This window comes from Scleropages formosus, chromosome 11 (assembly GCF_900964775.1).
Source record: "Scleropages formosus chromosome 11, fSclFor1.1, whole genome shotgun sequence".
Lineage (NCBI taxonomy): Eukaryota > Metazoa > Chordata > Actinopteri > Osteoglossiformes > Osteoglossidae > Scleropages > Scleropages formosus.
The window spans coordinates 23,950,357-23,978,321 of record NC_041816.1 but is presented as its reverse complement, the minus strand read 5'-3'; the positions used below and the strand labels follow the sequence as shown (position 1 = coordinate 23,978,321).

General features: G+C 41.7%; 1 protein-coding gene across 1 annotated transcript; it reads left to right on the top strand.

The window, feature by feature from the left end:
• Window positions 1-65: 65 nt before the first annotated feature.
• LOC108941139 (CD81 protein-like) lies at window positions 66-27,965 on the top strand. The gene is made up of 8 exons (XM_018763718.2): window positions 66-273; window positions 11,096-11,210; window positions 21,554-21,651; window positions 22,066-22,140; window positions 22,395-22,508; window positions 23,548-23,643; window positions 23,857-23,940; window positions 25,770-27,965. Exons 1-8 carry the CDS (start codon window positions 208-210, stop codon window positions 25,830-25,832), a joined length of 711 nt encoding a protein of 236 aa, XP_018619234.1. The 5' UTR covers window positions 66-207; the 3' UTR covers window positions 25,833-27,965.

The window sequence follows — 27,965 nt, the reverse complement described above, 5'->3', positions numbered from 1 at the left end:
GGAAGCGTTAAGTCTCCGAAGCGCGCGCACACTGCGGCGGCGGCGTGGGGGGAGCTTCACTCGTGCACGCGCGCACACTTGGATTCCGTCGCACGTTGTCCTCGCGCGCGCGCGCTGTGCGGGCTCTCGCCACGTCCCTCATCTTAACGGAGTCCTGCGCGCTGCGTCGTTTTCGCCTCAGGAAGGGAATCTCAAAAAAATCACACAATGGGAGTGGAAGGCTGCACGAAATTTATCAAGTATTTGTTGTTTTTCTTCAATTTCATTTTCTGGGTGAGTTTTCGGCGTTTTTTTTTGCCGCGTTTTGTATATTTATTCGCGGATTCATTCTAGGCACATGTGTCCGCTGTTGTTTACCGCTACACACACACACACAGAGTAAGATAAAATGTACGACCACCGTGCGCGTGTCCGGGAGGGCGGGTTTGCGTCTGGGGAGACATGCACATAATACATATAAACACTGGAAAATAACGGTATTGGTATGTTATAAACACGATATGTGCGTGGTATATGGTTTAAAATAGTTTTTACAAGGCGTTGTCCGAATAAAAATGATTTATCATAAAAAACAACTATATGCATGTAATAATAATATTTTATTTACTATTTTCTACATGTACTTATATACATATATGTGTAAATTAGTAATAATAATAATAAGACTAATAAGAGGAAGAACACATGGACTCAGCCCATGCCCTGGGCTGGGACGGGCACTGTGACTGATTGTATCCTCGAGGAATTTACACCCTTACTCCAGAATTGCGGTATTTTATAGCGAATTATTGTGGGAAAACAAAACATTCGGAACGGAAACAAGGTTTTCGTCAGTCCGATCGCGATGGGGGTTTGAAATCGCTGTAACTTTGGGGAACGAGAAAGAAATGGTAGTGGTTACAAAAAAAAAAATGGGGGCGGAGGCTTCTGCTTTGTGTGTGTTTACAATGTAACCCCCACAAAAAGAGACCCCTCGAGTCTCAGGAACCAGGTCTTACTTTGAACGTTGTGCTCCGAGAAAAGGAGACAAATAAACCCATAAGTGCGATGTTTCCGCGGAGACGGGAGTGAACGAACGGGATACAACGCAACATTTAGTCCATTCCGAATAATCCTCGTCCTGTTATGTCCGAAAAAGAATTATTTGGTATACTACATATTTGAGAAATAAACTTTCAAGTGTATTGTACAGCCCCCCCCTTTTTTTTTTAAGTGTTCTAATGATTGTTGAAGGGAAAACGGAACAGGCGTCATTGTGGATTGATTGTAGTGATTATAGTACTGATATATTGTTGCGGGAAAAGTATCTTCCTTTTATTATTGTTCGATTGTACAGATCTTCCTTTGGCAAACAGTTTCTTTGAGAAACAACAGAAAATGTACTTTGTCGCATTCATTGCATTTGTTAGCCCGTTCACGATGAATATTAGACAATTACGTAATAATAATGTTATGCTAATAATGAAGACATTGCATGCAACTTCAATCTACTGAAAAAATAACTTTTCTCAAGACGAGATGAGAAGCTGTTTTGAGCCACTATGTATGTGTCTGTGGTACTTGGCTTTTTCCAACATCTGCGGAAGGCCTAGACCACTCCCCTCAACGGAAAACAGAAGGAATGAATAACACATCCCCACTTTTTTTTTTTTTAACATGTTAGTTCATTATTACTAATCGCATTTATATTTCCATTTATTTACTTAGCAGACACTTTTCTCTAAAGCAACTTAAAAGTCATGATATACAAATTATATTTCACATATATTAATTTAGGGACAAATAAATGCATACGAGATGACTTTCAGGAGCTTAGTGACAGAATGGAGGAGGGTTGGGCATAATCTCTGCTGTTTCACTGGACTGAAAAGTAATAAAGGATTTTCCACAAGTAATAAGAATATAAGGACTGTGCAGTTCTATCTCGTGCCATAGCTGTCATCACTGTTTAAATTTAAAAACAAAATAGCTGTGTGGGATCTCATTCTGGGCCTAAACTGTCTACAAATGCATATTAAGATTAAAAAAAAAAAATGTTTAGTATGTTTGTTTGGTATCTGTAATTAAGATGTTATCTTTTTGGTGCATTAATCAGTTATTTGTCAAGAACTTAGAATTGGGAGGAATAAATATGCTTGTTATATATGTTAATTCATGTGTAATTGCTGTGTATCTCTACACTAGGGCAACAGGTGGAATAGTTGTTAAAGCTGCTGTGCTTGGTTTGAACTTCCCCTCCTACTGTAATACCTTTCTCAAGGTACATACCCTGAATTACTCCTGTGAAATTATCCAGCTGTATAAATGGGTAAATAATATTAAAAAAATTGCTTTGGAGAAAATGATCAACTAACTATGTAAATGTAGTCACCTGTACAAATATGACATCAATGGGTGTGCAATTATGTCTGCTCAGAGCTTTTGATAGGGAAGTGGTCTTCGAAGGCTTGTTACTCTCTGTCTGTTTCCTTGAAAAACCGATTCAACACATGAAATATTTCTTTAGCTTTTTGGCAGACATCCAACAGTTTAAGAGAGTAGAAATGTTAGAAAAAGAGCTATAACCTATAAAGATAGTAAACTCGTAAAGGAAATAAGTGGTAATGATAGCTAACAGGTATAAAATGGTGGGAGGGTGGCGACTGTTCCTGTACCTTCTTAAGGAAAGAATACTTTTCAATTACTGTCTACTACTTTTGATATGGCCTAAGAACTACACCCATGGGCCGAGATTCTCCATTACTTATAACTGAATAATTGAAAGAGCACTTGAAAAGCTGCTATATTAAAACATGTTGCTTACATTTGCTATTACCAGGATTGTATGGCACCACAGTGGAAATGTTGCATGCTTGCCTGTTTCAGATTACTTTCATATGAAACAGAGGCATGGGCTACGTGCCCGCTATGAACTTTAGAGCAAAAGCAGCCCTGTTTGTGGTGTTTAAATTTACACCAGGTCCCCCTGACTTTCTCCACACAACCTTGCCCTTTGGAGTTTACCACTGGCACTCCCCAGGGCAGCACTGTTGTAGACCTAGGCGAAGAAGCCATTGTCACAGACTTGGTCTTTGCTGGCATGTTACTGCTGCAGAGCTTCAGAAGAAACATTTTCACTGATCCATGTCTGCTTAGCCACTGTCCTCGCTGAGGAACATTAGTACGTACTTGCCTCAGATCAAAAACAAAACATCTTAAAATGGCTTTTTTGCAGTACAGTCACTGCAAAATGTTGTTAGTCATTTCCTGTAAGGGTAATGTTCAGTTGGCTGAGGTTCTGCAGGGTCAGATCACACTTATGCTACTGGATGATAGTCAAGGATTCCATGGTTGTGAAATAAATACATTTTTCCTGTCAAGGGTGGTAAACTGGGGAACTCTACCAGTGTAAGTGCTTGTGAGTTACACTCAGTGTCATTAGAGTTCAGCTTCGGGCTTTTTGCAGCTTTCGAGTAGTTGGCTCTTGGCGGCCAACTTGGTTTGAGCTTTAGTGTATGGAGCCGTGTGTAAGTTTTATTTAGATGTAACCTGGTAAATCACAGGGTGCCATACACTCACACTGGAACTACCACTCCCAGCATACCTTGCATTCTGTGCTTTTGCTGTTGACTGGACATGGTCAGAAATAGCTGCTTCTGGCAAACGCTGGTGTGAGAGGGGTGGGTCCATGTCCCTGACATGTGGACAGAAATTAGAACAGAAATAGATAATGAGTAAGGATTGTGGCATGCACTCCATCTTCTTGGTGCATCGGCTATGTTTCTTTTCTCTTTCCCACCAAAGACATTTAAGGGGTGTGCACAGTAGTCACCAGGGAAATACTGGTGAAAGTATTGCAGCATAAGTAATTCTGTTAGTGGTCTAAGTCTAATAAGTAAGTGGCAAAACTGATTGCGACTGCATTAGGAAATTTTCTAGCTAAAGGACATACAAAGTGCTTAGAAAGCCCTCTGCAAGTTTTCCTTTGAGTCAGAGAAGGGCTGCGAGGTTGTAGTTCTTCTTTGAATGCTGGCTGTGTATAAAGTAAATGTTTTCCAGTTTGTTTGTGTGAGAAAGCCATGACAACATGACTGAATACAATCTTTAAAGCGACCTTGCAGTGTGTGGAGCAGCACTCACATGACTTAGAATCTGATACTAACTCCCCCAATCTAGCCTGCATTATCAACTTAGTCATCTGACATTCACCCACACAAAACACAGTTTGTGAGTGTGATCTTGTGGCTGTAAAGCACATTAACATTAATGTATTGTACGTAAACGCCGGGCATTCTGCAGCAGAAAGGTGGGATAAAATGTGATGCCCTAGGAAGTAGGCTGATGCGAAGGGCCTTTTCAGCTCCACGGTCTCATTTGGGCTTCAAAAATTGGTCTGGCAGAGGACATTGTTGTTTACCCCATGCAAGCATGTGAGGCACCGTGTGTCAAAACAGATCAGTGGGAACAGAAGTACATGGATAGAGGTAAACATATCTTGGTTGCAGGGCTTCCGTCTCATGTTTTTCTGCAGAATTTCAAACAATGACATGTATCACAGTTTGACAGTTAGGGGTGACAGGCATAGAGTGTGTGAGGTTGGCAGAGGATGTTATCCACCTGAAAGTAGTGCTCTGTCTTGCCTTATCACCAAATCCTTAAATTGCACACAAGTATGAATGCTAAATTCCTCTTTTTTTTTCTTTCTCCAGTTACAGTGCTTCTTACACACTAGGACACTTCCCTGTTCATTACAGTCCTCCCTGTGATCTCACACTTTGCAGAGCTCATTTGGCATTAAAAAAATTTGTAATGTCCCTGGCCATCAAGAGATGTAATCAATAATCTTTTCGGAAGCGCAGGATGCTCAGATATGTAGTCTTGATAAGGACCTCAAACAGCTCATACATTCTTGATCTAGGACAGGGATTCGTGATGGGTATATTAGTCTATTATTCTATAATAATTTATTTAGATCATAAATAATAGTCACACAATAAGTGATTGCAGTATAATGTTCTCAAAAGTTGTAAGAATTAGGAAGTACATTGAAGATTATTAGCCTAGTGTCCCAAGCTACAGGCCAATGGATGGCATAGTAGTTAGTGCTGCTGCCTTTGAATTCTGAAGTCCCAGGTTCAAATCCTCCCTTCCTATGGTGACTGCTTAGCATGAATTGCATCAGTAAGAATGAGCATGTTGTAGAATTGGGTAAGTAATTGCAAATAGCTTAATGTTGATGATTACTTTAATGAAAATTTCTGCTAAATGAACAGATTTAATGATTTTGGAACAGGCTCCATACCACGGTGACTTCTCATTAGGACAAGTGGCTACTCATAGTGCATTGATTTAAGAATTTAGATCTATGAGACAAGATGAAACTGAGTTGTTAAAAACTCAGTGAGCTCAATGGAAGCAAGCATTTCAGTTTTACAAGCCCAAAATACACACACACACATCCCATACAGGGTCACGGGGAACCAGAGCCTAACCCAGTAACTCAGGGCATAAGGGACACACCAAGGACGGGACACCAGTCCGTCACAAGGCACCCCAAGCGGGACTTGAACCCCAGACCCACTGGAGAGGAGAACTGTGGCCCAACCCACTGCGCCACTGCACCCCCATGCCCAAAATATAATTTGTTTAATAGAAATTTTAAAAGAAGCATTAAAATATTTAACAAGGAACACCCAGTAAAGGCAGTGAAGTTAGTGAACCATGGTGAAGTAGCATGGCTTTTTGTTCTCAAATAGGAAAAAGCTTAATATAATGCTTAGCATAATGACAAAGTGCATGTGTAATTTACATGTGGTGATTTCCATGCTGCCTGCCATAATGTTGTATGCAGCAGAGTTGCCCAGCAGTGCTGGTTAAGGTTTGTTTACCCCTACTTGTGCCAAAAACTGAGCACAAAGCTTTGAGAAACTACCAGCCCTGAATTAGCTTCAAGTGAGTTTGGTTTTGAAATCGCTGGACTGATATAAAAATAATACTGTTGTGCCCAGTAGCAGGGTAACACACGGAGTGACAAAAGGGAAGAGTGAAACTTTTTATGACCCGTTTGAGCACTGTGGATGATGTGAGTAGGAAGTGTGGTTGTAGGCTGTTGTCACTATCGATTGTAGTACAGATCCCGAATACTCAGCTTACTCTCTATACAGGAGAAAACAGAGTGGACAAGAGATAACTGTCCCACTCTGCTTTTCTGCACAGGAACCAATGCCACACCCTTCATTTTGCTAAAAATTCAGCTTCTGCCTTTTTGAAAAATCGAGTGTTGCAGGCATACCGACACAGGCGTGCACTACTTAGAAGCATTCTGTTTTTCCATCCATCTGCTGTAGTTAAAGTTGGAGGGAAATGGAGCCAAGCATCATATTTTCCCCTCCTGTCCTGCCTTTTCCAACCAGGACTAAGGATCTGCTGCAACAAAGATAGAAGTTTGACTCAGAGTAAGATGTGTGTTCCCCTGGTGGAGTAGCTCTCCAGTGCTGGGGTCACATGGTTGTGATCTGTGGATAAGGAGGAGGAGGTCCAGCTCCACCTCCTTCAGCCGCTCCTCTGTGCGAACACCCTCCCGCTGGGTGCCTCTTTAAAGTATGCAAGGGCCTCAGCTTTGGCAGGGAGAGTATTTGTCTGGTTACCAGGCAACAGCCTCCACCAGGGCAGGGAGGGGCTGACTCGAGAGATAAATTAGCAGCACTGAGAAATAAGGAAGAGAAAGGAGCTCAAGCTATTTTAGTTTCATTTACAGGATCACTGGTGCTGTTTTTTTCTGAAAACTGTAGTTTGTTCTGCATTTGACCAGTTTATGTAACCACAGCTTCATGCTGCTGAAAGAGTGCTGTAAGCAAAAAAAAATGCCAACAAGCAAAGCTGAAATCATAGTGGTGCTACTGGGTGTGAGAGTTAATCCAGCAAAGCACAACAATGTTGGCAAGTTTCATTCCCAGTGCTCACCGTTGACCTGCCACAGGAGAGGACATCCTACATGCACCGCCCTCTGACTAACATGGCTGTTGCAGGAACACCAGCCGCCTGATAGATGTGTTACCAATGCAGTTTCCGACCTCAGAAGAAACAGACAGTTCTAGTGACTCAGTATTTTTATTCAATATAGATACATGTAGCTGACGCTTTTCTCTAAAGCAACTTGGAATCTTCAGGTACTTAGTTATTTACCTACTTATACAGCTGCATAGTTTTTGGGTAAATGCCTTGCTTAAGGGTACTACAGGAGGAGGTAGGAATCAAACTGACAACATTTTGGTCTAAAGGCAGTAGTGCTTACCACTGTGCTCGCAGCTGTCCCTAAAGAATTCATGCATCACAGCCATAGCTGCGCTACTGTTTACAATTAGGGAACAAACACAGTGGCCACACAAGCACCATCTTACCACCTGTGTCATCTTCTTCTCCAGTCTCTTCTGCTCATGCACATTAGACATCATGTTACTCTGCCTCTCCTATACCTCTCCCATACAAAATAGTCCCTTGTTTTGCACCGTCACAGTGGCTGTGTAACCTTCCAGCAATAGTGTCCTTTAAGTAGTGCAATAAAAAGCATGTCCAGCGGTTTAACTATTTAATGGATCAAAAAAACTTTATTTTAATACAGTAAAATCAGATTAGGTGCAGTAACCCAGAGAGTGTTTGTGTTCCTTTTGCTGTGCATTAATTTCTCTTACAGCCACTTTTAATTCCATCAGGGCTTTTGAAGAGAGATGCTTTGTGAAAACCACATAGTTTCAGGTGAATATTTAGGATTTCCCCGCATCTTTGATTTGTTCTAAATCATTGATTTCTCCAGACATTACAGCAATGTATTAAAGCAAAAAAGTGAACAGGTTTTTAAAAGTTTGTAAAGCTGCTAACATACACAGCAAAATTTCATTGCAAATGTGGTAGAAAAGATAAATGTCATTTTGGTCAAGAATGACAGCTGAATCAAAACCCTGAAAAATAAACCGCAGATGACATTTTGATAAATTATGGATCTATGAGATGCCTTTAGCCCTGGACCTCACTGAAACATCCACTTAAAACCTGATAATGCAGTAAGTGCAACCAGTACTCACTGGAATATGAAAGCAAAAATGAAAAAAAAAGAGCAGATATTTTACGTCTTAGTTCACCAGGAAGCTAAAACACTTCTCATAAACACCCTGTTAATGAAGTATTGCACAGTGAAGCCAGAAGATGAGATTTAATACTTCACACTATTTGATAGTTCATGCTTAGCTTTCTTCAGTTTGGTAGGCATGGTGAATTTTACAAAAGAATTAGCAGAATATGCTAAATATCAAACCGCTAAGATGTTTTATATGTATCATCTGGATAAAACATACGTACCTCTGAAACATGAAAGATATTTCAAAGTTTTTGGGAAAGTATTACAGTAATTTTCCATGATTACATGTGTTTCTCAGGTGTTTACTCTGAACACAGACTTTATTTTAAGCAGTTTATTGTGAAAGCATTTGTGTTTTGCAGTTCTCAGTAATGGTTTGGGGTTTCAATTACACTGGCTTGTTCACTTACAGGCGCAATTAGGACCGGAAGTCTCTTCATAACTCAATTTATTAGTAACTTGAAAGACACTTTAACCACAAAGTCCCAATAAAAGCTACATAATGGCGAAGTCTCTTCTTTTATTCACAATTATGGTTATGTAAAAACCTCATATAAAGCTACAGGAAAATAAAAAGTCTCCGTAGAACTTCCATCTGCCTATTTTGTTTTAAGAACTTTTTTAAAGAACATCTATTACCAATAGCCAATTTTTAGATCGAGGGTCATGGAGGTCCAGAGTCACGGAAGCATAGGCAAAGTACACCTTGGATGGCGTGCCAGTCTATGAAGAACTGTTTTTTTTTTTTTTTTATTAACTTTGAATACATTAAAAAGACTGAAAGATGACTGAAAATAAAAATATGCTCTCTGGCCAGTACATCCTGTAAGCATGCAAAATGTTTATTAACTTCTGTCCATTATCATCTTTTTTTTTTACTACCTTCACAATTAAAAAATCTTATACTGATGTTACTCTGTATTTATTGGCAAAGTCATGTAAAAATCCTGGATATTCCAAATAAAAATACTTTGTAAGGCTTTATAACATTTTTATAATTTCTGAGTTACGTTAAAGTTAAAACTAATTTAAATGGATGGAAATAAAAACATGATCTCTCCACAAACCTGTATTTGGTGCACTGAAGAAGGGAGTTGAAAGAAGGCGATCCTACACTCATGCTATGTTTGAGTCTGTTTTTTTTTTGCCAAGTCATGGCTGGATGCAGAAACGCAGGTTACTTGAGAACCTAAACAGAATAGTGAAGAAAATGCTCTTCAAATAAGCCAAAAAATTTTAATGTCTTTGAAAATTTGTAACTCTTTTGTAATGCGGTAAGACAGTTTGCTCATTTTATCTTTTATTCCTTTGTTCACTGCCAAAAGATTGGTGTGAAAAACTTGGGGGGGTAAGGAGGGTTGAACATAACTAGCCAGAATGTCCTCACCCAGCCACCAGAGAAATTCATATACAAAAAAGTGTTGTTCTTCCCAAAGCAGAAGAACATACTTGTGGTAGGGTTGTTTTGTGAGTCATCGGTTGCCGAAAAACTGTTTGGTAAAACTCTGATAGATCGTGGTCAAATTAAATACAGTTTGCACAGCTGAAATGTTGTGGAATAAGTTGTCATGGATGCTTGTTACTGCAATGGTTTTGCATTCCAAACATCAGTTGTTTTGTTTTGAAAATTGTGATTTATGCATGGATTTGTGTATTGTGTTTTTCCACATATTTGGTCTTTTGAGATATTGTTTATGCACTAGTGATCAGTAGGGCTTACGGGATTTCATTCCAGCCTCTGGTCATACATTATTTACCATTTTTATCATTGTTTGGCAAAATTAATTGAACAGTTACTATACCAGGGATAACATGGTTCTCTGTTATGCCCTTTACAGAGGGTTTGAAACACTTAGAATTACCTTGCACTAAAAATAATACAATGCTTTACACACACTGTCTGAGCCGCTTGTTCCATACGGGGTCGCGGGGAGCCGGAGCCTAACCCGGCAACACAAGACTCGAACCCCAGACCCACCGAAAAGCAGGACTCAGTCAACCCACTGCGCCACCACGTCCCCACAATGCTTTACTAAAAGTAAAAAATAATACATTATTCAATTTTGACAGCTGTGATAACTTTTGTGTAGGAAAGAATAAAGGGTTCCCTCATATACAGACTTATTTTTTAAATTAAAGAAATGCTATCAAATCACACTTACGAGAAATGCCAACAAAACAACAAAAGAAGAGAAGTTTCAGTTCAAAATACTGTACAAGCCCTGGTGGCATCAAGTACCACACAAGGTCAGCAGCCTCCTCTGCCAATGAAGGACATGGTTTCTTGTCCCTGTTGGCTTAGCCATGTGTCTGCTCACAAGCGTCTCTCAAAACTAATACACCCTAAAGCAAAAAAATTTTAAAATAAAGTGCTAAAACCTGAAAAGGCAAAGGTAAACCCTACCTGTCAGTTTAAAACTTAGACGTGATAGAAGTGCATAGAACTCTTGCCAAAGACAATGTTATTAGTCAGTACTTTGTGTAATTTACTATTCATTTATTACAAGTGATACTTGATGAATAACTCAGCTGGGAGGGTTTATGAGTGAATATAAAATTTACATAATGAGAGTTTCTTTGTCAGAGCTGTAATAAAAATATTTTTTTTACCGTGGTTAAAAGCAGGTTCTCAATGGTCTTTAAAGTATCTAAAAAGATATATGGGATGCAACTCTAAAGCCTATTCCAGAAGCATACGGTGAATATGAACGTCTGTATGGACTTGGGCCTGCATTCAAAAGTGTCCAGAGCAGTTCTGATATTGTGGACTTGCCTTTGATTTAGATTATCCCTGTTTTTTTAAAGATAAGGCAGGAATTTTGGCTAGAATTTGCTTCACAAGCAGATTTTCATCAGTGTGTTACACATTATTTGAGGGGACCTCTAATGTGTTTATCCAGTTGGGGAAGCTGTATCCGGGACTAAAATCGGACCAGCAAAGTAGTCACTTCTGAGGCTCACTGTTACTCTTATCCCTTTCAGCTGGCAGGGGGTGTCATACTGGGCGTGGCACTCTGGCTTCGCCATGACAGCAGCACCAGCAGCTTGCTGTCTCTTGAATTAGATGGTCGCCAAGCTCCTAATACCTTCTACATAAGTAAGTGTTCACCTTTTTCAATTGCCTGTTACACAGGTTAGTTTTAATGCAACACACGAGGCTTGCAGTACAATATTCATAATTGTAGATCTGTGTATTCTCTATATGTGTTGTCATGTTTCAGATGCAACCAGTGATCAAACTTAATCCACAGCTCACAATGTACTTTACTGACAATGTATTTTGAGGGAACAGGTGTCGGGAGAGCAGGTAGCCCAATATAGTGTCTGTGTGTGTGTATACACATACATATGCAAATACAGAAAACCCACAAAACAAGATGCATCAAAAGCTGTGGCAGAGCTGAATTCACATCTCTGGGAATTCTCTTCTCACACTATTTCAAATTGTCAGTCACTTCATAATTACTTAAGATGCTGATCTTTGTAGCCATGATTGTAGGTGCTCTTTACTTCTTGATCTTCCATGCTTTGTGGGAAATTGCTGCATTTTCAAGAAAAGAAAGTCTAATGAAAGTGCTGCAACTTGATCAGTAAGGCCATGAAACTTGGCTGGCTTTGTTTTACACGGTGAGATCCCACTGCTTTGTGGGAACAGCTGTGGATCAGTACTGGTCGTATAGGCCTCCTTATAAGGTCATGAGGGAGAAAGGCAAAGGCGGATGGAGCTTACAGTAAGTGAGCAACTGAAATAAAACTGAAATATTATCCCTGACCATCCATACTCATGGTTTACTTAGACAGCTGACAGGAACCAGCATCAGTGGTCAGGACCTGACCACTGTGTAAGCTACTCCATTACCACTCCATTACCATCAGCAAGTGCTTGATGAAAGAACACGAGAAGACGTAAGTAGAAGAAATGGCTCACAACGGCACTCAAAGAAGGAAGATGGACACATTTGACTGACCTATGACCTCCCGTATTTCACAGTAACAAAAATTACGTAACTTTTACAGCAGTTGCATAATTGTGTAACTTTTACAACAGTTACCGGCTTTTCTCACGTCACAAGATTTTTTCAGTCTTGGTTTTGACATAGTCATAGCGGTGATCTTTGTCTTGTAGCAAAATAGAACTGAGTCCCTGTGCACTATAAAAGGTATTTATAACTATATGCGCATTTTTGCACTTTTTCTAGTAGTTTAACATCTGTCTAGCAAGTACATAATAAGTAATCTGAATAAATTAAGTGAACAAAACTTCAGTGCAAATGGTGTTAACATCTTTTGTGCACAGCCATTATGTTCAAGCTTTAATATACAGTAGGAATATTTGTGAAAAACGTCTTCAATGGCTCATTGGTCAACTCAGAAAAACAGACCAAGGCAGTAGAAACTTGAAAAAATTTTTAAACAAGCCATTAGCTATTTCTAAAATAAACTTTAAGTAAGGCTATTTTATGTGGGGGTAGTGGTGGCGCAGCGGGTTTGGCTGGGTCCTGCTCTCTGGTGGGTCTGGGGTTCCAGTCCCGTTTGGGGTACCTCACGATGGTGTGTCCCCTCCCCCTCCAGCCTCACGCCCTGTGTTGCTGGGTTAGGCTCCAGTTTGCCGCAACCCCATTTGGGACAAGCGTGTGTGTGTGTGTGTGTGTGTGGTGTTCCAAAAGTAAACAAGAACAGTTAACTTGGTGATTCATTTGCAGTCTACATGAGAGCAGTATCAAATGTGAGCAAGCTGCCTATCATTTCCTTTGCGTTTGTCAACTTATGGTAGGTTTTTGTTATATACCATTAAGACTTTCACAAAACAGAATACAGAGACATGTATCCATGTTACGGTTGAGTCAACATGACAATTTTGGTATCGTTCCTCTTGGCAAATTTACTTTGCTGCTGTAAAAAGTAGTACAGTTTCGGGAGTGACACGTTAAAATGAACACTAATGGCATCTCTTCTCTCACTTGACTCCACCTTCTCTCTTTATTCCATGGCCTATAATGGGTGAATCAGTATTCTTCATCCACATGGCCAGGTTCCCTCAGCAGACATTCAGTCATATTTACATGTGCAAAAAGCTCTGGGGTACAGATCTGTCACCCACCACAATAACTGCTTTTCCTGACACTGGGTCATGGAGGTCCAGAGGCTATCACAGAAGCATTGAGAGCAAGTAAGGCCAGGTAAAGTACACCCTGGATGGACAGCAGTCCACTAATATTTCTAATTTTTATTTAAATCTGCACAGAATTGTACTGTGAAAGACATACAGTATATACGTGTTTTTTATTCTCAGAGTAGGACCTCACATTGAAAGAACATGTTTGCAAATAATTGAATAAATATAAATATATGTCTATAATATAACTTTGCAACTGTACATGACTCTGTGTTTTGTCCTTCGGTAGACTTTGAGAGCTGAGTTGTAGGTCCTGTCCTGGAAATGACTTGAAGCCAGAATAAATAAGAAGGCATACAGAACATAGGCGTTCCCTGACAGATAGCGCACACACACAAACAAACGCCATCTTAACATTTATTTAGCTGACACACTTGTTCAAGACAGCATACAAGATAACTGCAGTTTTCTGCCTATTTGCACAGCACAGCATTCATATTAGAGTAATCCATGCAAAGCTCCTTGATCAAGGTTACTGCAGCAGGAATGGGGATTTGAACCCAGGAACTTCCAAACATAAGATCACAGCCCTAGTTGCTATAATACCTGCTGCTTCGTAGAACTGCTAGCAGTTGATGCTTCTCTGTTATGAGTTTGCAGTATCCTGTTAAGAAAAGTCAGTCATGGCCCTGTGGCCGACTTACCTGGATTTACTCACAGCTAGAATCTTTTCCCAGACTCAGCAGCAACAAAAAAAAGCATAAGTTACAAGATGAGATTTTTTGTTTTTCCAGAATTTTCTTCAAATTTGACCTGTTTATGGAACAGGATACTTTTCTTGAATCAAAGCAATTCACAGTTAAGTGCCTTACTATAGGGTATGACCGAAGGAGCTTTCCTAGAACTCAAACCATCTGTGTTCCGTCATGTCTAATTCTCACCATTACCTTCCCATGTGTTTACTTTGAAACAGCATTATAATTTTTGTTATGAATCGGAACACCTGTAAACTTATAATAACACAGCCTTCAAGTTTTTTAATATGTGAAACAGTAACCACAAGCATATTTCTTTGCATGGATGTGTTGTACATTGTATTGGTTTATTGGTGGCAGATATGGTGTGTTATCGTATAAAAAAGACTGAACTTTTCCCTTTTTTGGAGGAAAGAGTAGGAGAAAAAGGAGCAGTTTTTAAACTGTAATGGCTGCATACTGTGGGTTGGACCACGGCCCTGCTCTCTGGTGGGTCTGGGGTTCGAGTCCCGCTTGGGGTGCCTTGCGACGGACTGGCGTCCCGTCCTGGGTGTGTCCCCTCCCCCTCTGGCCTTATGCCCTGTGTTACCGGGTAGGCTCCGGTTCCCCGTGACCCCGTATGGGACGAGCGGTTCTGAAAATGTGTGTATGTGGCTGCATACTGTGCCTCTACATATGTCATTCACTGAGTCGTATGGGGAAATACTGGCTTCCCCATATTCTGTTGCTGAATCACTTCTCAGCAGAACCCTGTTTCTTTTGCCTTTTGAGCTCTCCCGTTGGGCGCCCAGTAGCCGAGAACATCTGGTTATTGTACATGTTGTGGTCAGACATGCCATCTTTCTGATTCAGTATTTGTTGCAATTTGAGACTATGGGGAAAAAAGTGTATGGTGACGAGTTCCACTTCCTGTAGTGTATGGAAACTCTGTCTCAGTTGGGAAGTTTATTGGGAATGTAGGGAACATTTTGAGATCGGTGTCTGATGTTGAAAAGGACGAGTCAGTATTTCTGCGGTGTGGGAGGAACATGCTACAAGCTTTGACGGATGAGCTCAGAAACATGACAGGTTTCACGGTGAAACAGAGTGTGAATGACAGTGTTTCTGAAGCCCTTGCTTGGTGGCGATGGAAAAGTACTGTATGTTTTTAGGCAGACCTAAGAGTGACTTCATACACATTGAATGAGAGGGTGTGGGAACAAGCTGTGTTGATAGACCTCATTTGGATGACATTTAATGCAGTGCTAATAGAACTAATATATTATTATTATGAAGGGGCGTGGTGGCGCAGTGGGTCGGACCGGGTCCTGCTCTCCAGTGGGTCTGGGGTTCGAGTCCTGCTTGGGGTGCCTTGCGACAGACTGGTGTCCTGTCCTGGGTGTGTCCCCTCCCCATTCAGCCTTACGCCCTGAGTTGCTGGATTAGGCTCCGGTTCCCTGCGACCCTGTATGGGACAAGCGGTTCAAAAAGGCTGTGTGTGTGTGTGTGTGTGTGTGTGTGTGTGTGTGTATTATTATTATGTAATCATTATATGTCCAAACCATATTCATTTTTTTTGTGGGAAGCTCTTTTTGAAGATGCGGAAAGTACAATTTTTTTGTACGTTTACATTTGCAGTGTTTTTGAGTCCACTGGGTGGGATCAGGTGTTGGCATTGTGGTGCAGCAGGAAGACCAGGCGCCTTACAGCTGTGCAACTATGTTTGACTCCATCTCAGTCTGTGTGGAGTTTGCATGAACTACCTGATTTTATCTCAGTTTTCTCCCACAGTCTGAAGATATGTGTTTCAGGAGAACTGGGGACTCTAAATTGTCATTAGTGTGTATCAGTGAATGTGTTTTTTCGTTTCCCTGCAATGGACCAGTGACTCATCTAGGGATTGCGCCCAACCCTTCAGGGATAATCTGCGGACCACTGCGCCCTGCATTAGGACAAATAAGTTATGAGGGATGGAATCATTATGTCTTTGATGCCTCCATTAGAAGATCACGATTGAGAAATGGAGGTGGAGATGGCTATCAATAGCACTGTCCGCAGAAGAGGAGGGATTGATTTTTTGCTTCAAGCCTATTTTGTTTTGTGTAGGCCAAAAAACTTTTAAAAAGGGGCGCCTAAGGCCCACCAAGCCTGCAGGGCTCTTTTGCTTCAGACAAGTAGCACAGGACCACAATGAATTGGTATCTTTGCTGGGAACAGTCCAGCGATGTGACCTATGTCTTTGTTCCTCAGCTGTTGGAGATTTTCTTCATGATGGGCATTTAAAGAAGAAAGAAAACTTTTTCCAGTTCACTGTAGAACAGTCACAGTCATGGAGACCATTATATATTGATACTAGAATAATTAATGATAATAGAACCAATAATGATAATAGGGTATTAGAAGGGTGCCATGACCGGCACCTCCGTACCCTTCCTTTTTGTAGTGTCGATACAGTTTGATAAGGTCTAATGGTCTGATGTTGGTATGAGTTGGTATGAAGTAAGACCCTTTTCTCTTTGAGAATAAATTGTTACCTAAATAATGCCAACACTTCTACTTTATGACTGATATGTAATAAAAAAAGATGGTGAGAGTAACACTTGTGGACTTCACTGTGTTTGCAGCCTGTGGTATGAACAAAATAGAAACTGAAAAATGTAAAATAATTAATATCAGGAAAGTTGCTATCATTAAATACTAAGAAATGGCAAGAAAGAAAAAGTGCTGTGGACTGATCTACAGTAATGGGTGCACAAAACCCAGTACACACTCCAAGAAACACAAATATCAAAAATTCTCTCCAAAAAAAAAAAAAAAGAAAAAATCTCTCTTCTCCATGTTTTTTTTAAGGGTTTCCACAGGGGAGGTGCAGCCAAATGTGTAATTTCCTCCCATTCATCCCTCACTCACGTCAGTCCCTAAAGTTGAGCAATAATTCTCATCTCCAGCACCACTGTTTAAGTGCAGATTTTAAAAAGGAAATTCATACATTGTAAATTAACAACTTCTGGGGGTACAATGTGCAATGAGTTATGAAAACTTTAACCAAATGTGAACTCCTGGACCAAAACCCAACTGTTGCACCAAACTATTTTCAAATTTCTTCTATAATAATTTTTAATTTAGTTTTTTAATAATTTAGTTTTAAGTACACGTGCAAGTGGTGTAATTGTATGTCATCTCATAATCACATCATGACAAAACAAGACAAAATTATGTAATAACTGATTGTTTGTTGGAGCCTTGCTAGTTTAAAACTTAACTTAAAAGGAGATGCTACCAAAACATGTACTACCTGATTGTCATTACATTTTTGCAACAGGAGTTTTAAGGTATCCATTCATGTACCCGTTGCATGTCTGTTCAGGATGGAATTATGGAAAAATTAATTGAATTCATATAGAGTCATGGACTGGTCCTTATTTTCCTGTGTCCATGGCAACAGCCCATACAGGACGTACGGAGACTCAAACCTCCGACTCTGTGATTCTGCTCCTGTGCTGTGAGGGATGAGATATATATTTTTTTAAAGTTCATCCCTCCCATTGCCTCAACGACAGGCTTCTGTGGCCAGAGTCTCTCTCATTATTCTCGCAGCCATTGGCCGGACTTACAGCCAATAGAGAAGCAGCTTTAATAAAGCACATCAAAGTACACACACACACACACACATTTTCAGAACCGCTTGTCCCATATGGGGTCGCGGGGGAACCGGAGCCTACCCGGCAACACAGGGCGTAAGGCCGGAGGGGGAGGGGACACACCCAGGACGGGACGCCAGTCCGTCGCAAGGCACCCCAAGCGGGACTCGAACCGCAGACCCACCAGACAGCAGGACTGTGGTCCAACCCACCGCGCCACCGCGCCACCGCCACATCAAAGTATATTAATTATTAATCACAGGCTGGTGCAATATATTTAATGGTAAGAGTTTATCATAAAAATTGTCTTTAATTAATTTAATGGCAGAATTAAAACGGGGATTGATAGTAGGAAATACTTTTATTTATATATGTCTATGATTCATTTTGTGAGATCAATTGATTTTGCATGTGTTACAGAGCACACATTGTGGTAAGAAATGGTGCCTGTACTCTCTCACACTCACTGAATCCTGCATTCCGGTAAACATGCTGTCCAGGAAATTAGCATTTTGCACTCAAGCACACACACCCAGTGTGTCACGCTTTTGCTGCTTTCAGATTGCTTTCAGAGACACATACACGGCCCGGGTGGGGTATGAAACAAACGGCATGCATCGGGGAAGGCCATTGCTGTGACGTGTGTGGTGCTGTGGGAACTTACCAGTTGTAGCTTCGCAGGTCAGCTGACAAGGTCAGCAGGGGTAGGTGGGTAGCACTTGTGGAAACACTCTTGCCTAGTCACAGGGAGCACATTACTGCCTTGTGTCACACACTCCAATGGCCTGGGGTGCTGTCACAGCCCCAGGATGAGAGAGAAGAGCAGAGAAATCAGCATCTGAAGGGTGAGAGTGTTTTCCCCACCAACCTCTGCAGCCCCTCAGAACCTCACTTGTTCAGTATCTCTGAGGAGAGGGACTTTGTGTTTCTAGAGTGTCACCCTAGTAACAGGCTGGGCAGGTACACTCAGACCCTTCTCTGCCCAGCAATAGATTCCAGTTCCTCCTGCAGAACCTCCAAGCTTTCCCAGACCAGCTGAGAGACAATCTCTAAGACATGTCCTGGGGTCTCCTCTCAGTGGGAAGTGCCTGGTATACTTCCAGCAGGAGCAGTTGGGGGGCATTCTGGCTACAGGCCTGAACCGCCTCACCTTAGTCATTTCAGTCAGGAGAAGCAGCAAATCTGTTCTGAGGCTCTCCTAAATGCGCGGTAAATTATGCTAAAATGTTAAAAAATGTGGTGCAAAATGACATCACTTCCCATGTTGTCTCCATTTTCATTTCTAAGTCATTTTCTGGCTAAAAAGCATTCAGATTTATCAGAAGTAAAGCAAAATAGCCGCAGTATTTTGGCATTTTCTTCAGTTTCTTTACGTTGCACCCTTTTTTGTGAGTATGCTTCCTCTCATGCGATACCCTAGTTTCCTCGCTTTGATTACAGTTTAAATGGACTTTTTTAAAAGTAGACAAGTCTTTATTTTTGTCTTTCTGGGCTGTTCCAAAATGGGATGGGTGTAGCATTTGATGGGACAGGTAAAATGTGAAATGTACCAGTCCTGTGGACACACACATACACTGGCTGAAACCACTTGTCCCAAGGCAAACCAGAGCGTAACCTGGCAACACAGGGTGCAAGGCTGAAGAAGGAAAGGATACACCCACGATGGGACACCAGTCTGTCGCAGAGCACCTCAAGCGAGACTCGAACCCCAGACCCGCCAGAGAGCGGGATCCACCACCCCCCCCATTCCTCTGGACAACCAAAGAAAAAATGTATGTTGAGCCTAGATGGGAGATAACGAGGACAGCAACTGAGAGCTTTATCCAAAGGGTCGGCTCCCGCTGCACTGCGGATTGGAAAAGTGACCCCAAAAAAAAAAAAATTGCCAGCACAATAAAAGGCCCACCTTTCAATCTCTTGTTCTCCTTTCCATCAGCTGTGAAAAAGACCAGCACTGGAGGCACAGATCGAAAGGGCTGCCTGTGCTCAGAAAGCAGCTGGGTACGGGACCCTCTGCAGCCACACACTTGTCCAGCGTCCAGATGCAGCCATCTGTCTGCTGCCCAATTAGTCAAAGTGGAACAAATGAGACAGATGAAGGAGCAAAGAGCTCTTTCTGCTGCACTTCCTGGATGCCCATAATGCCAGCTGTGTTCTGCCTCTGCCGTTTACACAGAGATGAAGTGTCCAGTAGAGTGTCCGCAGGACGGAACACGAGGGGCAAACGCAGTCACAATGCGTCACTGTTTCTGTGCCCTGCGGCTTTGGGAATGTCCTACCAGCTGGACAGCCTTTTTTGGATCCTAAGTGCGGGACTGGGATAGTGCTCTGTACATGTCACAACGCATCTCTGTGTGTGTGTGTGTGTGTGTGTGTGTGTGTGTGTGTGTGTGTGTGTGTGTGTGTGTGTGTTGTAGGAAAAGGACAGAATTTAGAGCTTGTTTCAAATGGGAGAGTACGACGATGACGAGGAATAAAATTATATCAAAGGTGTAGGAGCTTTGGAAGTGGGCTGGGAGGAGTGCCAACCTGGGTGTGAATTCCATTTCTGTTGTGTTTTCCAAAAATTGGTTTTCTGCACAGCGCAGGGCAAAACAGCATACAGTGAGAAAAAACAAATGTGTCCACTTACACAGAGCGAACACTCAGATTCAAAAGATTTCAATTTTTCACAGGTATGATCATACGGCACTTTCTAATAACTTCCTGAAAGGTTTGTTTATGTGCCTGTGGAGGAAACAATAAAGTAGAGATGAAGAGAGGAAAAGACACTACTTCCCTTGCCCTTCAGCCAAGGTTCAGCAAAACCACGTGTCCAGACAGAAAGGAAAGGCATGAAGTGCTCTTCAGTGTTTTTTTTTTTTCAAACAAGATTGCTTTTTCCTTTACACTTATTAAAGTTACGCTGTTATTCCCCCGTTTTTCTATAATCAAAATATATGATTCCACAAATTGAAAATTTTCCACTTTGGTTATGACTTTGATACGTTTGTATGTAGATTATTTCATTTTTGTGGCCTGGCAAACCATACTAGGGAGTATTATGGGAGAACCCCGGCACGATTATGCTCGAGTTTCCATTGCTGCAGCCATCAGTACGAAATGCGTGGACATTTGTCTTACAGCCTCCCCTTGGTGGTCGGGATGTGCTACTGCAGCTTTGATTTTTTCCAACCTGCATCATTGACTGTAAACAGAAGCAAGATATGGTGGAGAACACTCTCCAAGAGAATTGTGTGTGAGCACAATGGTCACATGATCTGACCATCGCATTGCTCTTATTGCCCTGATCAACCCCCATGCCCCAGCAAGAATGCTCTGTTCCTCTACCTCTGGTTGCTTGGGGGTCCCCTGCTCACAAGGCATCCAGAATCATAGGCCTGTAGGTTTTTGGTGTTTGCTCTGATGTGGTGGCATGAGCTTCCTCTATCCCTTGGAACTGCTGAATCCCTTTCGGAATTTAAGAAGGGTCTCAAAAAACACATCTCTTTCAGACCCACTTCTCTTCTGATCTCCTAACAGCTCTACAAATGTGCACTGCACCTCCTGTTACAATCACCTTTGCTTTTCCTATCAGACTCAGGTCTATAAGCAGCAGCTATTCATCTAAAGTGCACTGATAATAACGGTGATGTTGGACAGACTGACTGCTCTTGGTCTGTTGTTTGTGTGCTTTTGTCCACTTTTTAGTTATCACTTTGTGGAAAAGCATTTGCAAAATAAATAAATGCAAATATGTCAGATTGTTTCTTACGTGAGGCTTTTATCCCACACGATCAACAGAATTTGACTCAATAATAAAGTGGACCGGGCTTGGTTGTAAATACCTTGCTCAAGGGTCCTGCAGCAGGAGTGAAGTTTACATGAGCAACCTTTGGGTTACCAGGTTGCAACCTGTGTTACATCATGTAACACTTTGATCCAAACTCAGCTTCTCTTTTACCTTCAGGCATCTACATCTTGATTGCTGTTGGGGCTGTGATGATGTTTGTGGGGTTCCTGGGTTGCTATGGTGCCATCCAGGAGTCACAGTGCCTTCTGGGAACTGTAAGTACAAGCTTTTGTAGCTGTCCAAGGCTAATGTATGATTTCACCCAGCAACACAGTGAACACCCTGTTCAGAACAGACTGGACACACCAAAAAACCATAAATGAAATACACCGTAGAACAGTAAACCAGTAATTGTAAGCAATTAGAACATGCTTTCCCACACTGATGTGTATGCTGGCTTTTGTCCCAGTCAAACTCTTAGTTTGGTTTGAATTCACTGTAATAAAGTACCACTCTGTGCAATGTCTGGACTACAAAGTGTAAATAGTGATAACTGAAGGACCAATAAATCCTGAATTGTTATAGGACCATCCCAAAGAAGTTGTCTTTAAACGTAAAACTTGAATCTTGTCGTGTTAGCAAAGAAAACTACATCCTGCATAGTCTCTCTGTTTTCTTTCCTCCCCCAGTTTTTCGCCTGTTTGGTGATCCTGTTTGCTTGTGAAGTGGCTGCTGGAATATGGGGATTTTTAAACCGTGACAAAGTAAGAGTTCAGTCTCTACACTGACGAAACTAACATGAGCATGTTTTTACATTTATGTTCTTTCCAGAATACGAATTCAACACAGGTACAAACAAATCCTAGACGGAAATGGCTTGAAAACATATGCTAACTGTGTTACTTAATCTATCTGAAGGATGCCCAGCATGTGAATGTATGTGACCATGAGCCTAAGAGTTCTTGCGAGCGTGGTTACACATGTGTATGGCCCACCAACACCTCCCTGTGTACACCAGGTCGCTGAAGAGCTGAAAAATTTCTACGATGCAGCGTTCGACAAGGCTCTTGGTGACAAACTCCTCTCCCAGGACCGGAGTGCCGAAAATGTTCTCCGTGCCTTCCATGAGACGGTGAGTTATCCTTGCTGGCTGTCCCTGTCTGGACTGGACTAACCCTGGACTAGTACATTTCCTTTTGATCAGTGCTGAAACTAAAATTTATACAACATGAAGGGTCAAGACATCCGGTTACGAGTTCAGTTCTGCCTCTGTCAGTGAGGTCCTGCCTTTAGGGTATGTCTGTCTAAGTTTCGTAACTTAAGGTATCGTAATAACTCATAGTTGTGCATAATTTTCATATTCACTGTCATTCACTAAGGGCCAGTGGGTGGTATAGTGGCAAGAGTTGTTACCTGCCCGTTGAAAACCCCAGGTTTTATTTCCATTTCCTGCTGTAGTACCCTTGTGTGACGTACTCACCCAAAGTTGATACTGTAAAAATTCCCCAAAAATGGGTAAATCCCCGTGAGAAACATAATATGTCGCTTTGGAGTATCAGTTGCATGAATAAATTATAAGTGATGAGTTATGAGGTGTGGTAGCCAGGAGCAGAAGATGAAGATGTTTTCTAGTATCATTAGGTGTGACTTAAGCAGAGTTCGAGTGCAAAGACTAAATTCTTTCCCGTAAAAGCAGTAGTATTAATGGTAGTAAAAGTAGTAATTTACCAGACACTTTTCTCCAAAGCACAGCTTACAATGTGAAGCTGCCTACAGCTGTTTATCCTTCTGCACAGCTAGGCAATTTTTACTGGAGCAATTTATAATAAGTACCTTGCTCAAGGGTACTACACCAGAACATAGAATTTAAACCTGAGTCCTTCTGCTTTAAAGGCAGCACTCTTACCTGCTGCAATAGTACTCTAACAAGAGTGCAATGATCATCATGGTACAGCAGTGAAGGGGCTGTCCAGTTTCAGAAGGGCACATCCAATTTTCTTCCAACAGACAGCCAGCTACCTTGATTTACGATACTATGGTACCCATTGGTGTAAATGAGTGTAGTGGATGTTAAAAATGAATACACACAAATATCATAATGCACAGTAATACACGTGCAAGGAGAGGAGTGGCAGATGGGAACTTGCTTTTTTTTTTTTTTTCATTCTTAGCTGAATTGCTGTGGAAAGGGAGATCTCGACGGCTTCATAGGACAAACCTTGACCAATTTCTGCCCCAAACCAACTGGACTTCAGGACTACAAAGTGGTAAGCCTTCCTCAGTGGCCCACTTCTGCTAAAGCCCAGGGACACCAGTGAACGGAGAAACAGATGGGAAGGACAACAAAAAAGCATTCTGGCCTTTATTATTATTGTTTAAATTATGTTACATTGTTTTGCTTTGCTCCATGAACAATGCTGGTGTATTTTTACGACTCAGATGCAAAACCATATGTGTTACCTGGTTTCCTCCCTTCACAGAGCTGTCACAGGAAGATTGAAGAGCTCTTTTCTGACAAACTGTACCTGGTTGGAATCGCCGCTCTGGTGGTTGCTGTTATCATGGTGGGTCAATATTGCCTATATTTGTCTTTACATATGTGGTCAGTGTAGCACATCTTTCAGCCTCCGGAAGGACTGGCCTGGGGTAGTTTGATGCAGGCGTCTCCGGTTTGTCTCTCAGACAGTAATCCTCTTTACAATGACTCTTAGTCTTTCCCTACCTGACAAAAGTAATTCTTTCCTGAAAATCCTTTATAAGATGAATTGTCATAAATTGAGGCCATAAATAACATTAGTTTAAATGGTGCAAATGTTTATGCCTTACTGAGCCCCAAAACTGGTATAATTTTTGGTAAAATATCATCAAATCCTTTAAAATGTAAACACTTATTTAAATAGTTATTACTTATTATGACACAGCTTAACAGTCACTGCTCTATTATACCCTGTGGCTGTCTACCTTTGCTTGTTCAGCTCTTTCATAGCTTTTACATACCATATTTACATATTAGACAAACCTTTAATGCAAAAAAAAAAAAAAAAAAAACAGAAAGCAAAAAAGAAATCAATAAAAATTATGTATATTAATTCACAATGACAAAAAGTTGACATAGTTTGAATGTAGTTGATCTCAGGGGGGCGCGGTGGCGCAGTGGGTTGGACCAGGTCCTGCTCTCCAGTGGGTCTGGGATTTGAGTGCCACTTGGGGTGCCTTGCGACGGACTGGTGTCTCATCCTGGGTGTGTCCCCTCCCCCTCCGGCCTTATGCCCTGTGTTGCCGGGTAGGCTCCGGCTCCCCGTGACCCCGTATGGGAGAAGCGGTTCAGAAGGTGTGTGTGTGTGTAGTTGATCTCCGACTTACCAACTGAACTGGGACAGAGAGTTGGTTTCTTACGTGTGTATACTGTATATATAAAACAAGAAGTCTTAGTCAAATACAACACAGTGTGAGCCAGGGACTCATCATTGATTTTGTAGTTCAGTTCCTTCAGTTGTTTTGTGAAAAGTAGATACCAGTGTAATATACACTGCCAACAACAGTAGTATTGGACTAAGTGACTATATTTTAAGAATCATTTGTCTGTTTCTGTGTTTCTCTGTTGATCAAATACACTGTTGTTTATGAGATGTACATCGCTTTTGATAAAAATGTCTGGTAAATGAATAAATGTAAATAGAAATGCCAGCACCCTGGACAGCTCTGCGTATCGGATGGGAACAGAGCAGCAGACTGTCTCTCTCCTACTGAGCAGCGTGCAGAGGCCAGGCTGGCAAATAGCTTGCAAGTTCTTTGTCCCCAGGCTAGGTATTTGTAACCTGATGTAAATAAGAAAGTGCATTAAAGAACCCTGGTCAAACCCTGTTTGCTGTCGCTATCGGTCAACGAGTTGGGTGCAGCTTTGTCCCACAGTTAGAATATTTTGCTAGTTCTGTGTATGGAAAAATAAGTACTTGGCAAAAAATGGTAATAGCAGAAAGTTTGTCTCTCAGAAGTTTATAAGTAGGTGACTCAATATGGTCCAAAATGAGCCATTATTGCTGAGATTGAAACAGGTGGAACTAGCAAAGAAGGGCTGGTAGAGATTGAAAAATTAATGCAGCAAGAGCCAAAATGTGGAGAAGACTGCATGGAGGCTGTGGTCTCGCACCGCTCAGCTGCGGAGAATTCCAAATTGAGTACTTGTGAATGTGAAGAAATGCCTTGTAAGCTGATGCAGTGGTGTTAAATGAAACTCCTCCTCATAACGTGGATTTTTTGTAACTCGAATGGGCATCTGAACTGTACTAAAAAGAACGCCATCCTTATTTAACGATTATTCATTTTCGTAGACCCTTTCCTCAAAAGTAGTGTATTATATATGTGTTCTCCTCTCTCCTGTTCTCCTTTGCAGATCTTCGAGATGATTTTCAGTATGGTCCTGTGCTGTGGAATCCGTAACAGTCAGGTCTACTAACGATGCTGAGGAGGAGAGGGGGACCACAGGATCACAGCCCCTGGAGATGCAAACCAGTGACTGAGGGGATAACAGTCTCTTTGTTTTTATATTTTTCATCACTTACTAATGTTATCCATTTTTTATCGTATCAAATCAAAGTATCTTATAATACCTTATTGCGTACACACCATTGGCCTATGGGATCGTAGACCTCTTTTGCTGTACATTTACATGTTAAAATTCATGGACAGTGATCCAGCAGATATGCAAGGAATATATACATACACAGGTACACCCAGCACTTGTTGTATTATGCTTATTCTGCAGTTGTTCTTAGGTTGGTATTACTAAATCCATGTTCTCTTGGTCTGTTGTTCTTTTTGCATGTAGATACATAAAGGAAATATATACTCGAAAGTGTGTGATCACCCACAAAAATGGGATCCTATTTGTTTCCCTCTGTTCACTTGTTGTTTGTGTGATTGTTCAGAGGAGCCACATCTCAGAGACAGATCCCACACCAGTAGATTCCTATCCACTCACTTTCCTGCAGTCCCGCGTTGGAAGTACAAGATCCGGTTTTTGAGGATATGTGGAAGTTTCTTTAAATATTTGAATAGATTTGCGTCACTTTGCGTGTATCGGGGACCCTGAGCTACTCGTATCTGAACATACTCCCACCCATAAGATGCGATCGGGTCGAGCCACCAAAAGAGTGCTGGACTAGACAAAGTTGTACTGTATGTGGGACAGTTTCCCCCAAATTCCTAATATCCTGCAATGCTGATACAAGGCAGCTCTTTGTTCCTTTCTACTGGTGCCATAAAGTGTTGTTTCGGAGAGAACCTGCTGCATGAAAACAACAAGAGTATGAGAGAAGGTGTGATGTGACTGTTTCTGTGACCAGCCTGCTAGAGGCCCCTGTGTCCAGAAAGGAGTGGACGCACTGTTGCCTTCTGCTTGTCTTACTTCCTAACCTGTCCGAGTCACAGAGGGACCAGAATCTTAGCCCACAACCTTAAGCACTAAAATAGATTCACAGAAAAACAGATCCTTCCTCCTACTGGACTTTAAAAAAAAGGGGGTGTGTTGCTAAAAGGGACACGGTTTTCTGCTTGTTCGTGCTGTTCCAGTACCAGATGTCTTCGCTTGTGGCTGTAGTAGCAGTGTTGCAGTGTTTCCTCTAACGCCTTGCCAAAGTGGACGCTCCAGAGGGGCAGAAAAGGGTCGCTTTCAGTGCGCCAGAAGAAGCATGTCACGCTTGTTGCCTTAGAACTGCAGCTGTCACTCCCTTTGACTAACTTCTGAGTGTGTGTGTGGGTGTGCGGGTGCACATGTGGGTGGGTGCACATGTGGGTGTCTGCATGTATTAACTTTTGTGTGCATTGGTGTGTGTGCATGGGTGAGCGGTGCATGTGCGCGAGTTCTGTGGATGTTGGTCTCTGTGTGTGGCGTGTGTATGTGTCTCCCCTTCTGTGCGTGTGGACATGCCTGCCGCTGATTCTGTTGACCACTGAGTGGCAATGAGGACCTACCTGTCCTCGCTGAGACACTAGTGCCATACCTGTTCCTCCTCAAGCACGGGCCGGTAGGTGTTCACAATGTGCTGGTGAGTACAACTGGAATTCCTCATTTTGCTTAGCCGCCACTCGAGGGAACTATTGCGCCACGGCTCGGGTTGGATACGGATGACAAACCTCCTTTGGGGATGAGCTCGTATTGATCAGATGATGCTGTTGCTGGACTGGGTTCCCATGATCCTTGTCACGGCCTGCTGATGATACTGGCATCCCAGCTGGATTGCCGTATCCCTCCACTAGGTGGACTGCTTAGTTACCTGATTTATCCCACTTCTAACTCCACAAACACACACACACAAAATGTATCTGTAAGACTACATGTTATGACAGCTCTATCTTAACAGTTAGAACCTATTCTTATATTCATATATAATGGTACTAATTATAAGTAATGTAAGCATTTCATGTAGGTTTGATACTTTGTAAAGATGAAAAACAAGAGCAGAAATTAAACTGTACTGCAGTTGTAAATGGCATGAGCCAGAAAAAGGTCAACAATGTATTGATTATATGTGTACTTACTGAGTAAATGAATGGCCTAATGTTGGAATAAAATTACATCTTGAAGGAA

Coding starts and splice junctions, on each gene's coding strand:
- LOC108941139 (XM_018763718.2), top strand. CDS start 208: ATGGGAGTGGAAGGCTGCACGAAATTTATCAAGTATTTGTTGTTTTTC. Junction 21,652..22,065: donor CACAGTGCCTTCTGGGAACT/GTAAGTACAAGC, acceptor TTCCTCCCCCAG/TTTTTCGCCTGTTTGGTGAT. Junction 22,509..23,547: donor TCCGTGCCTTCCATGAGACG/GTGAGTTATCCT, acceptor TTTCATTCTTAG/CTGAATTGCTGTGGAAAGGG.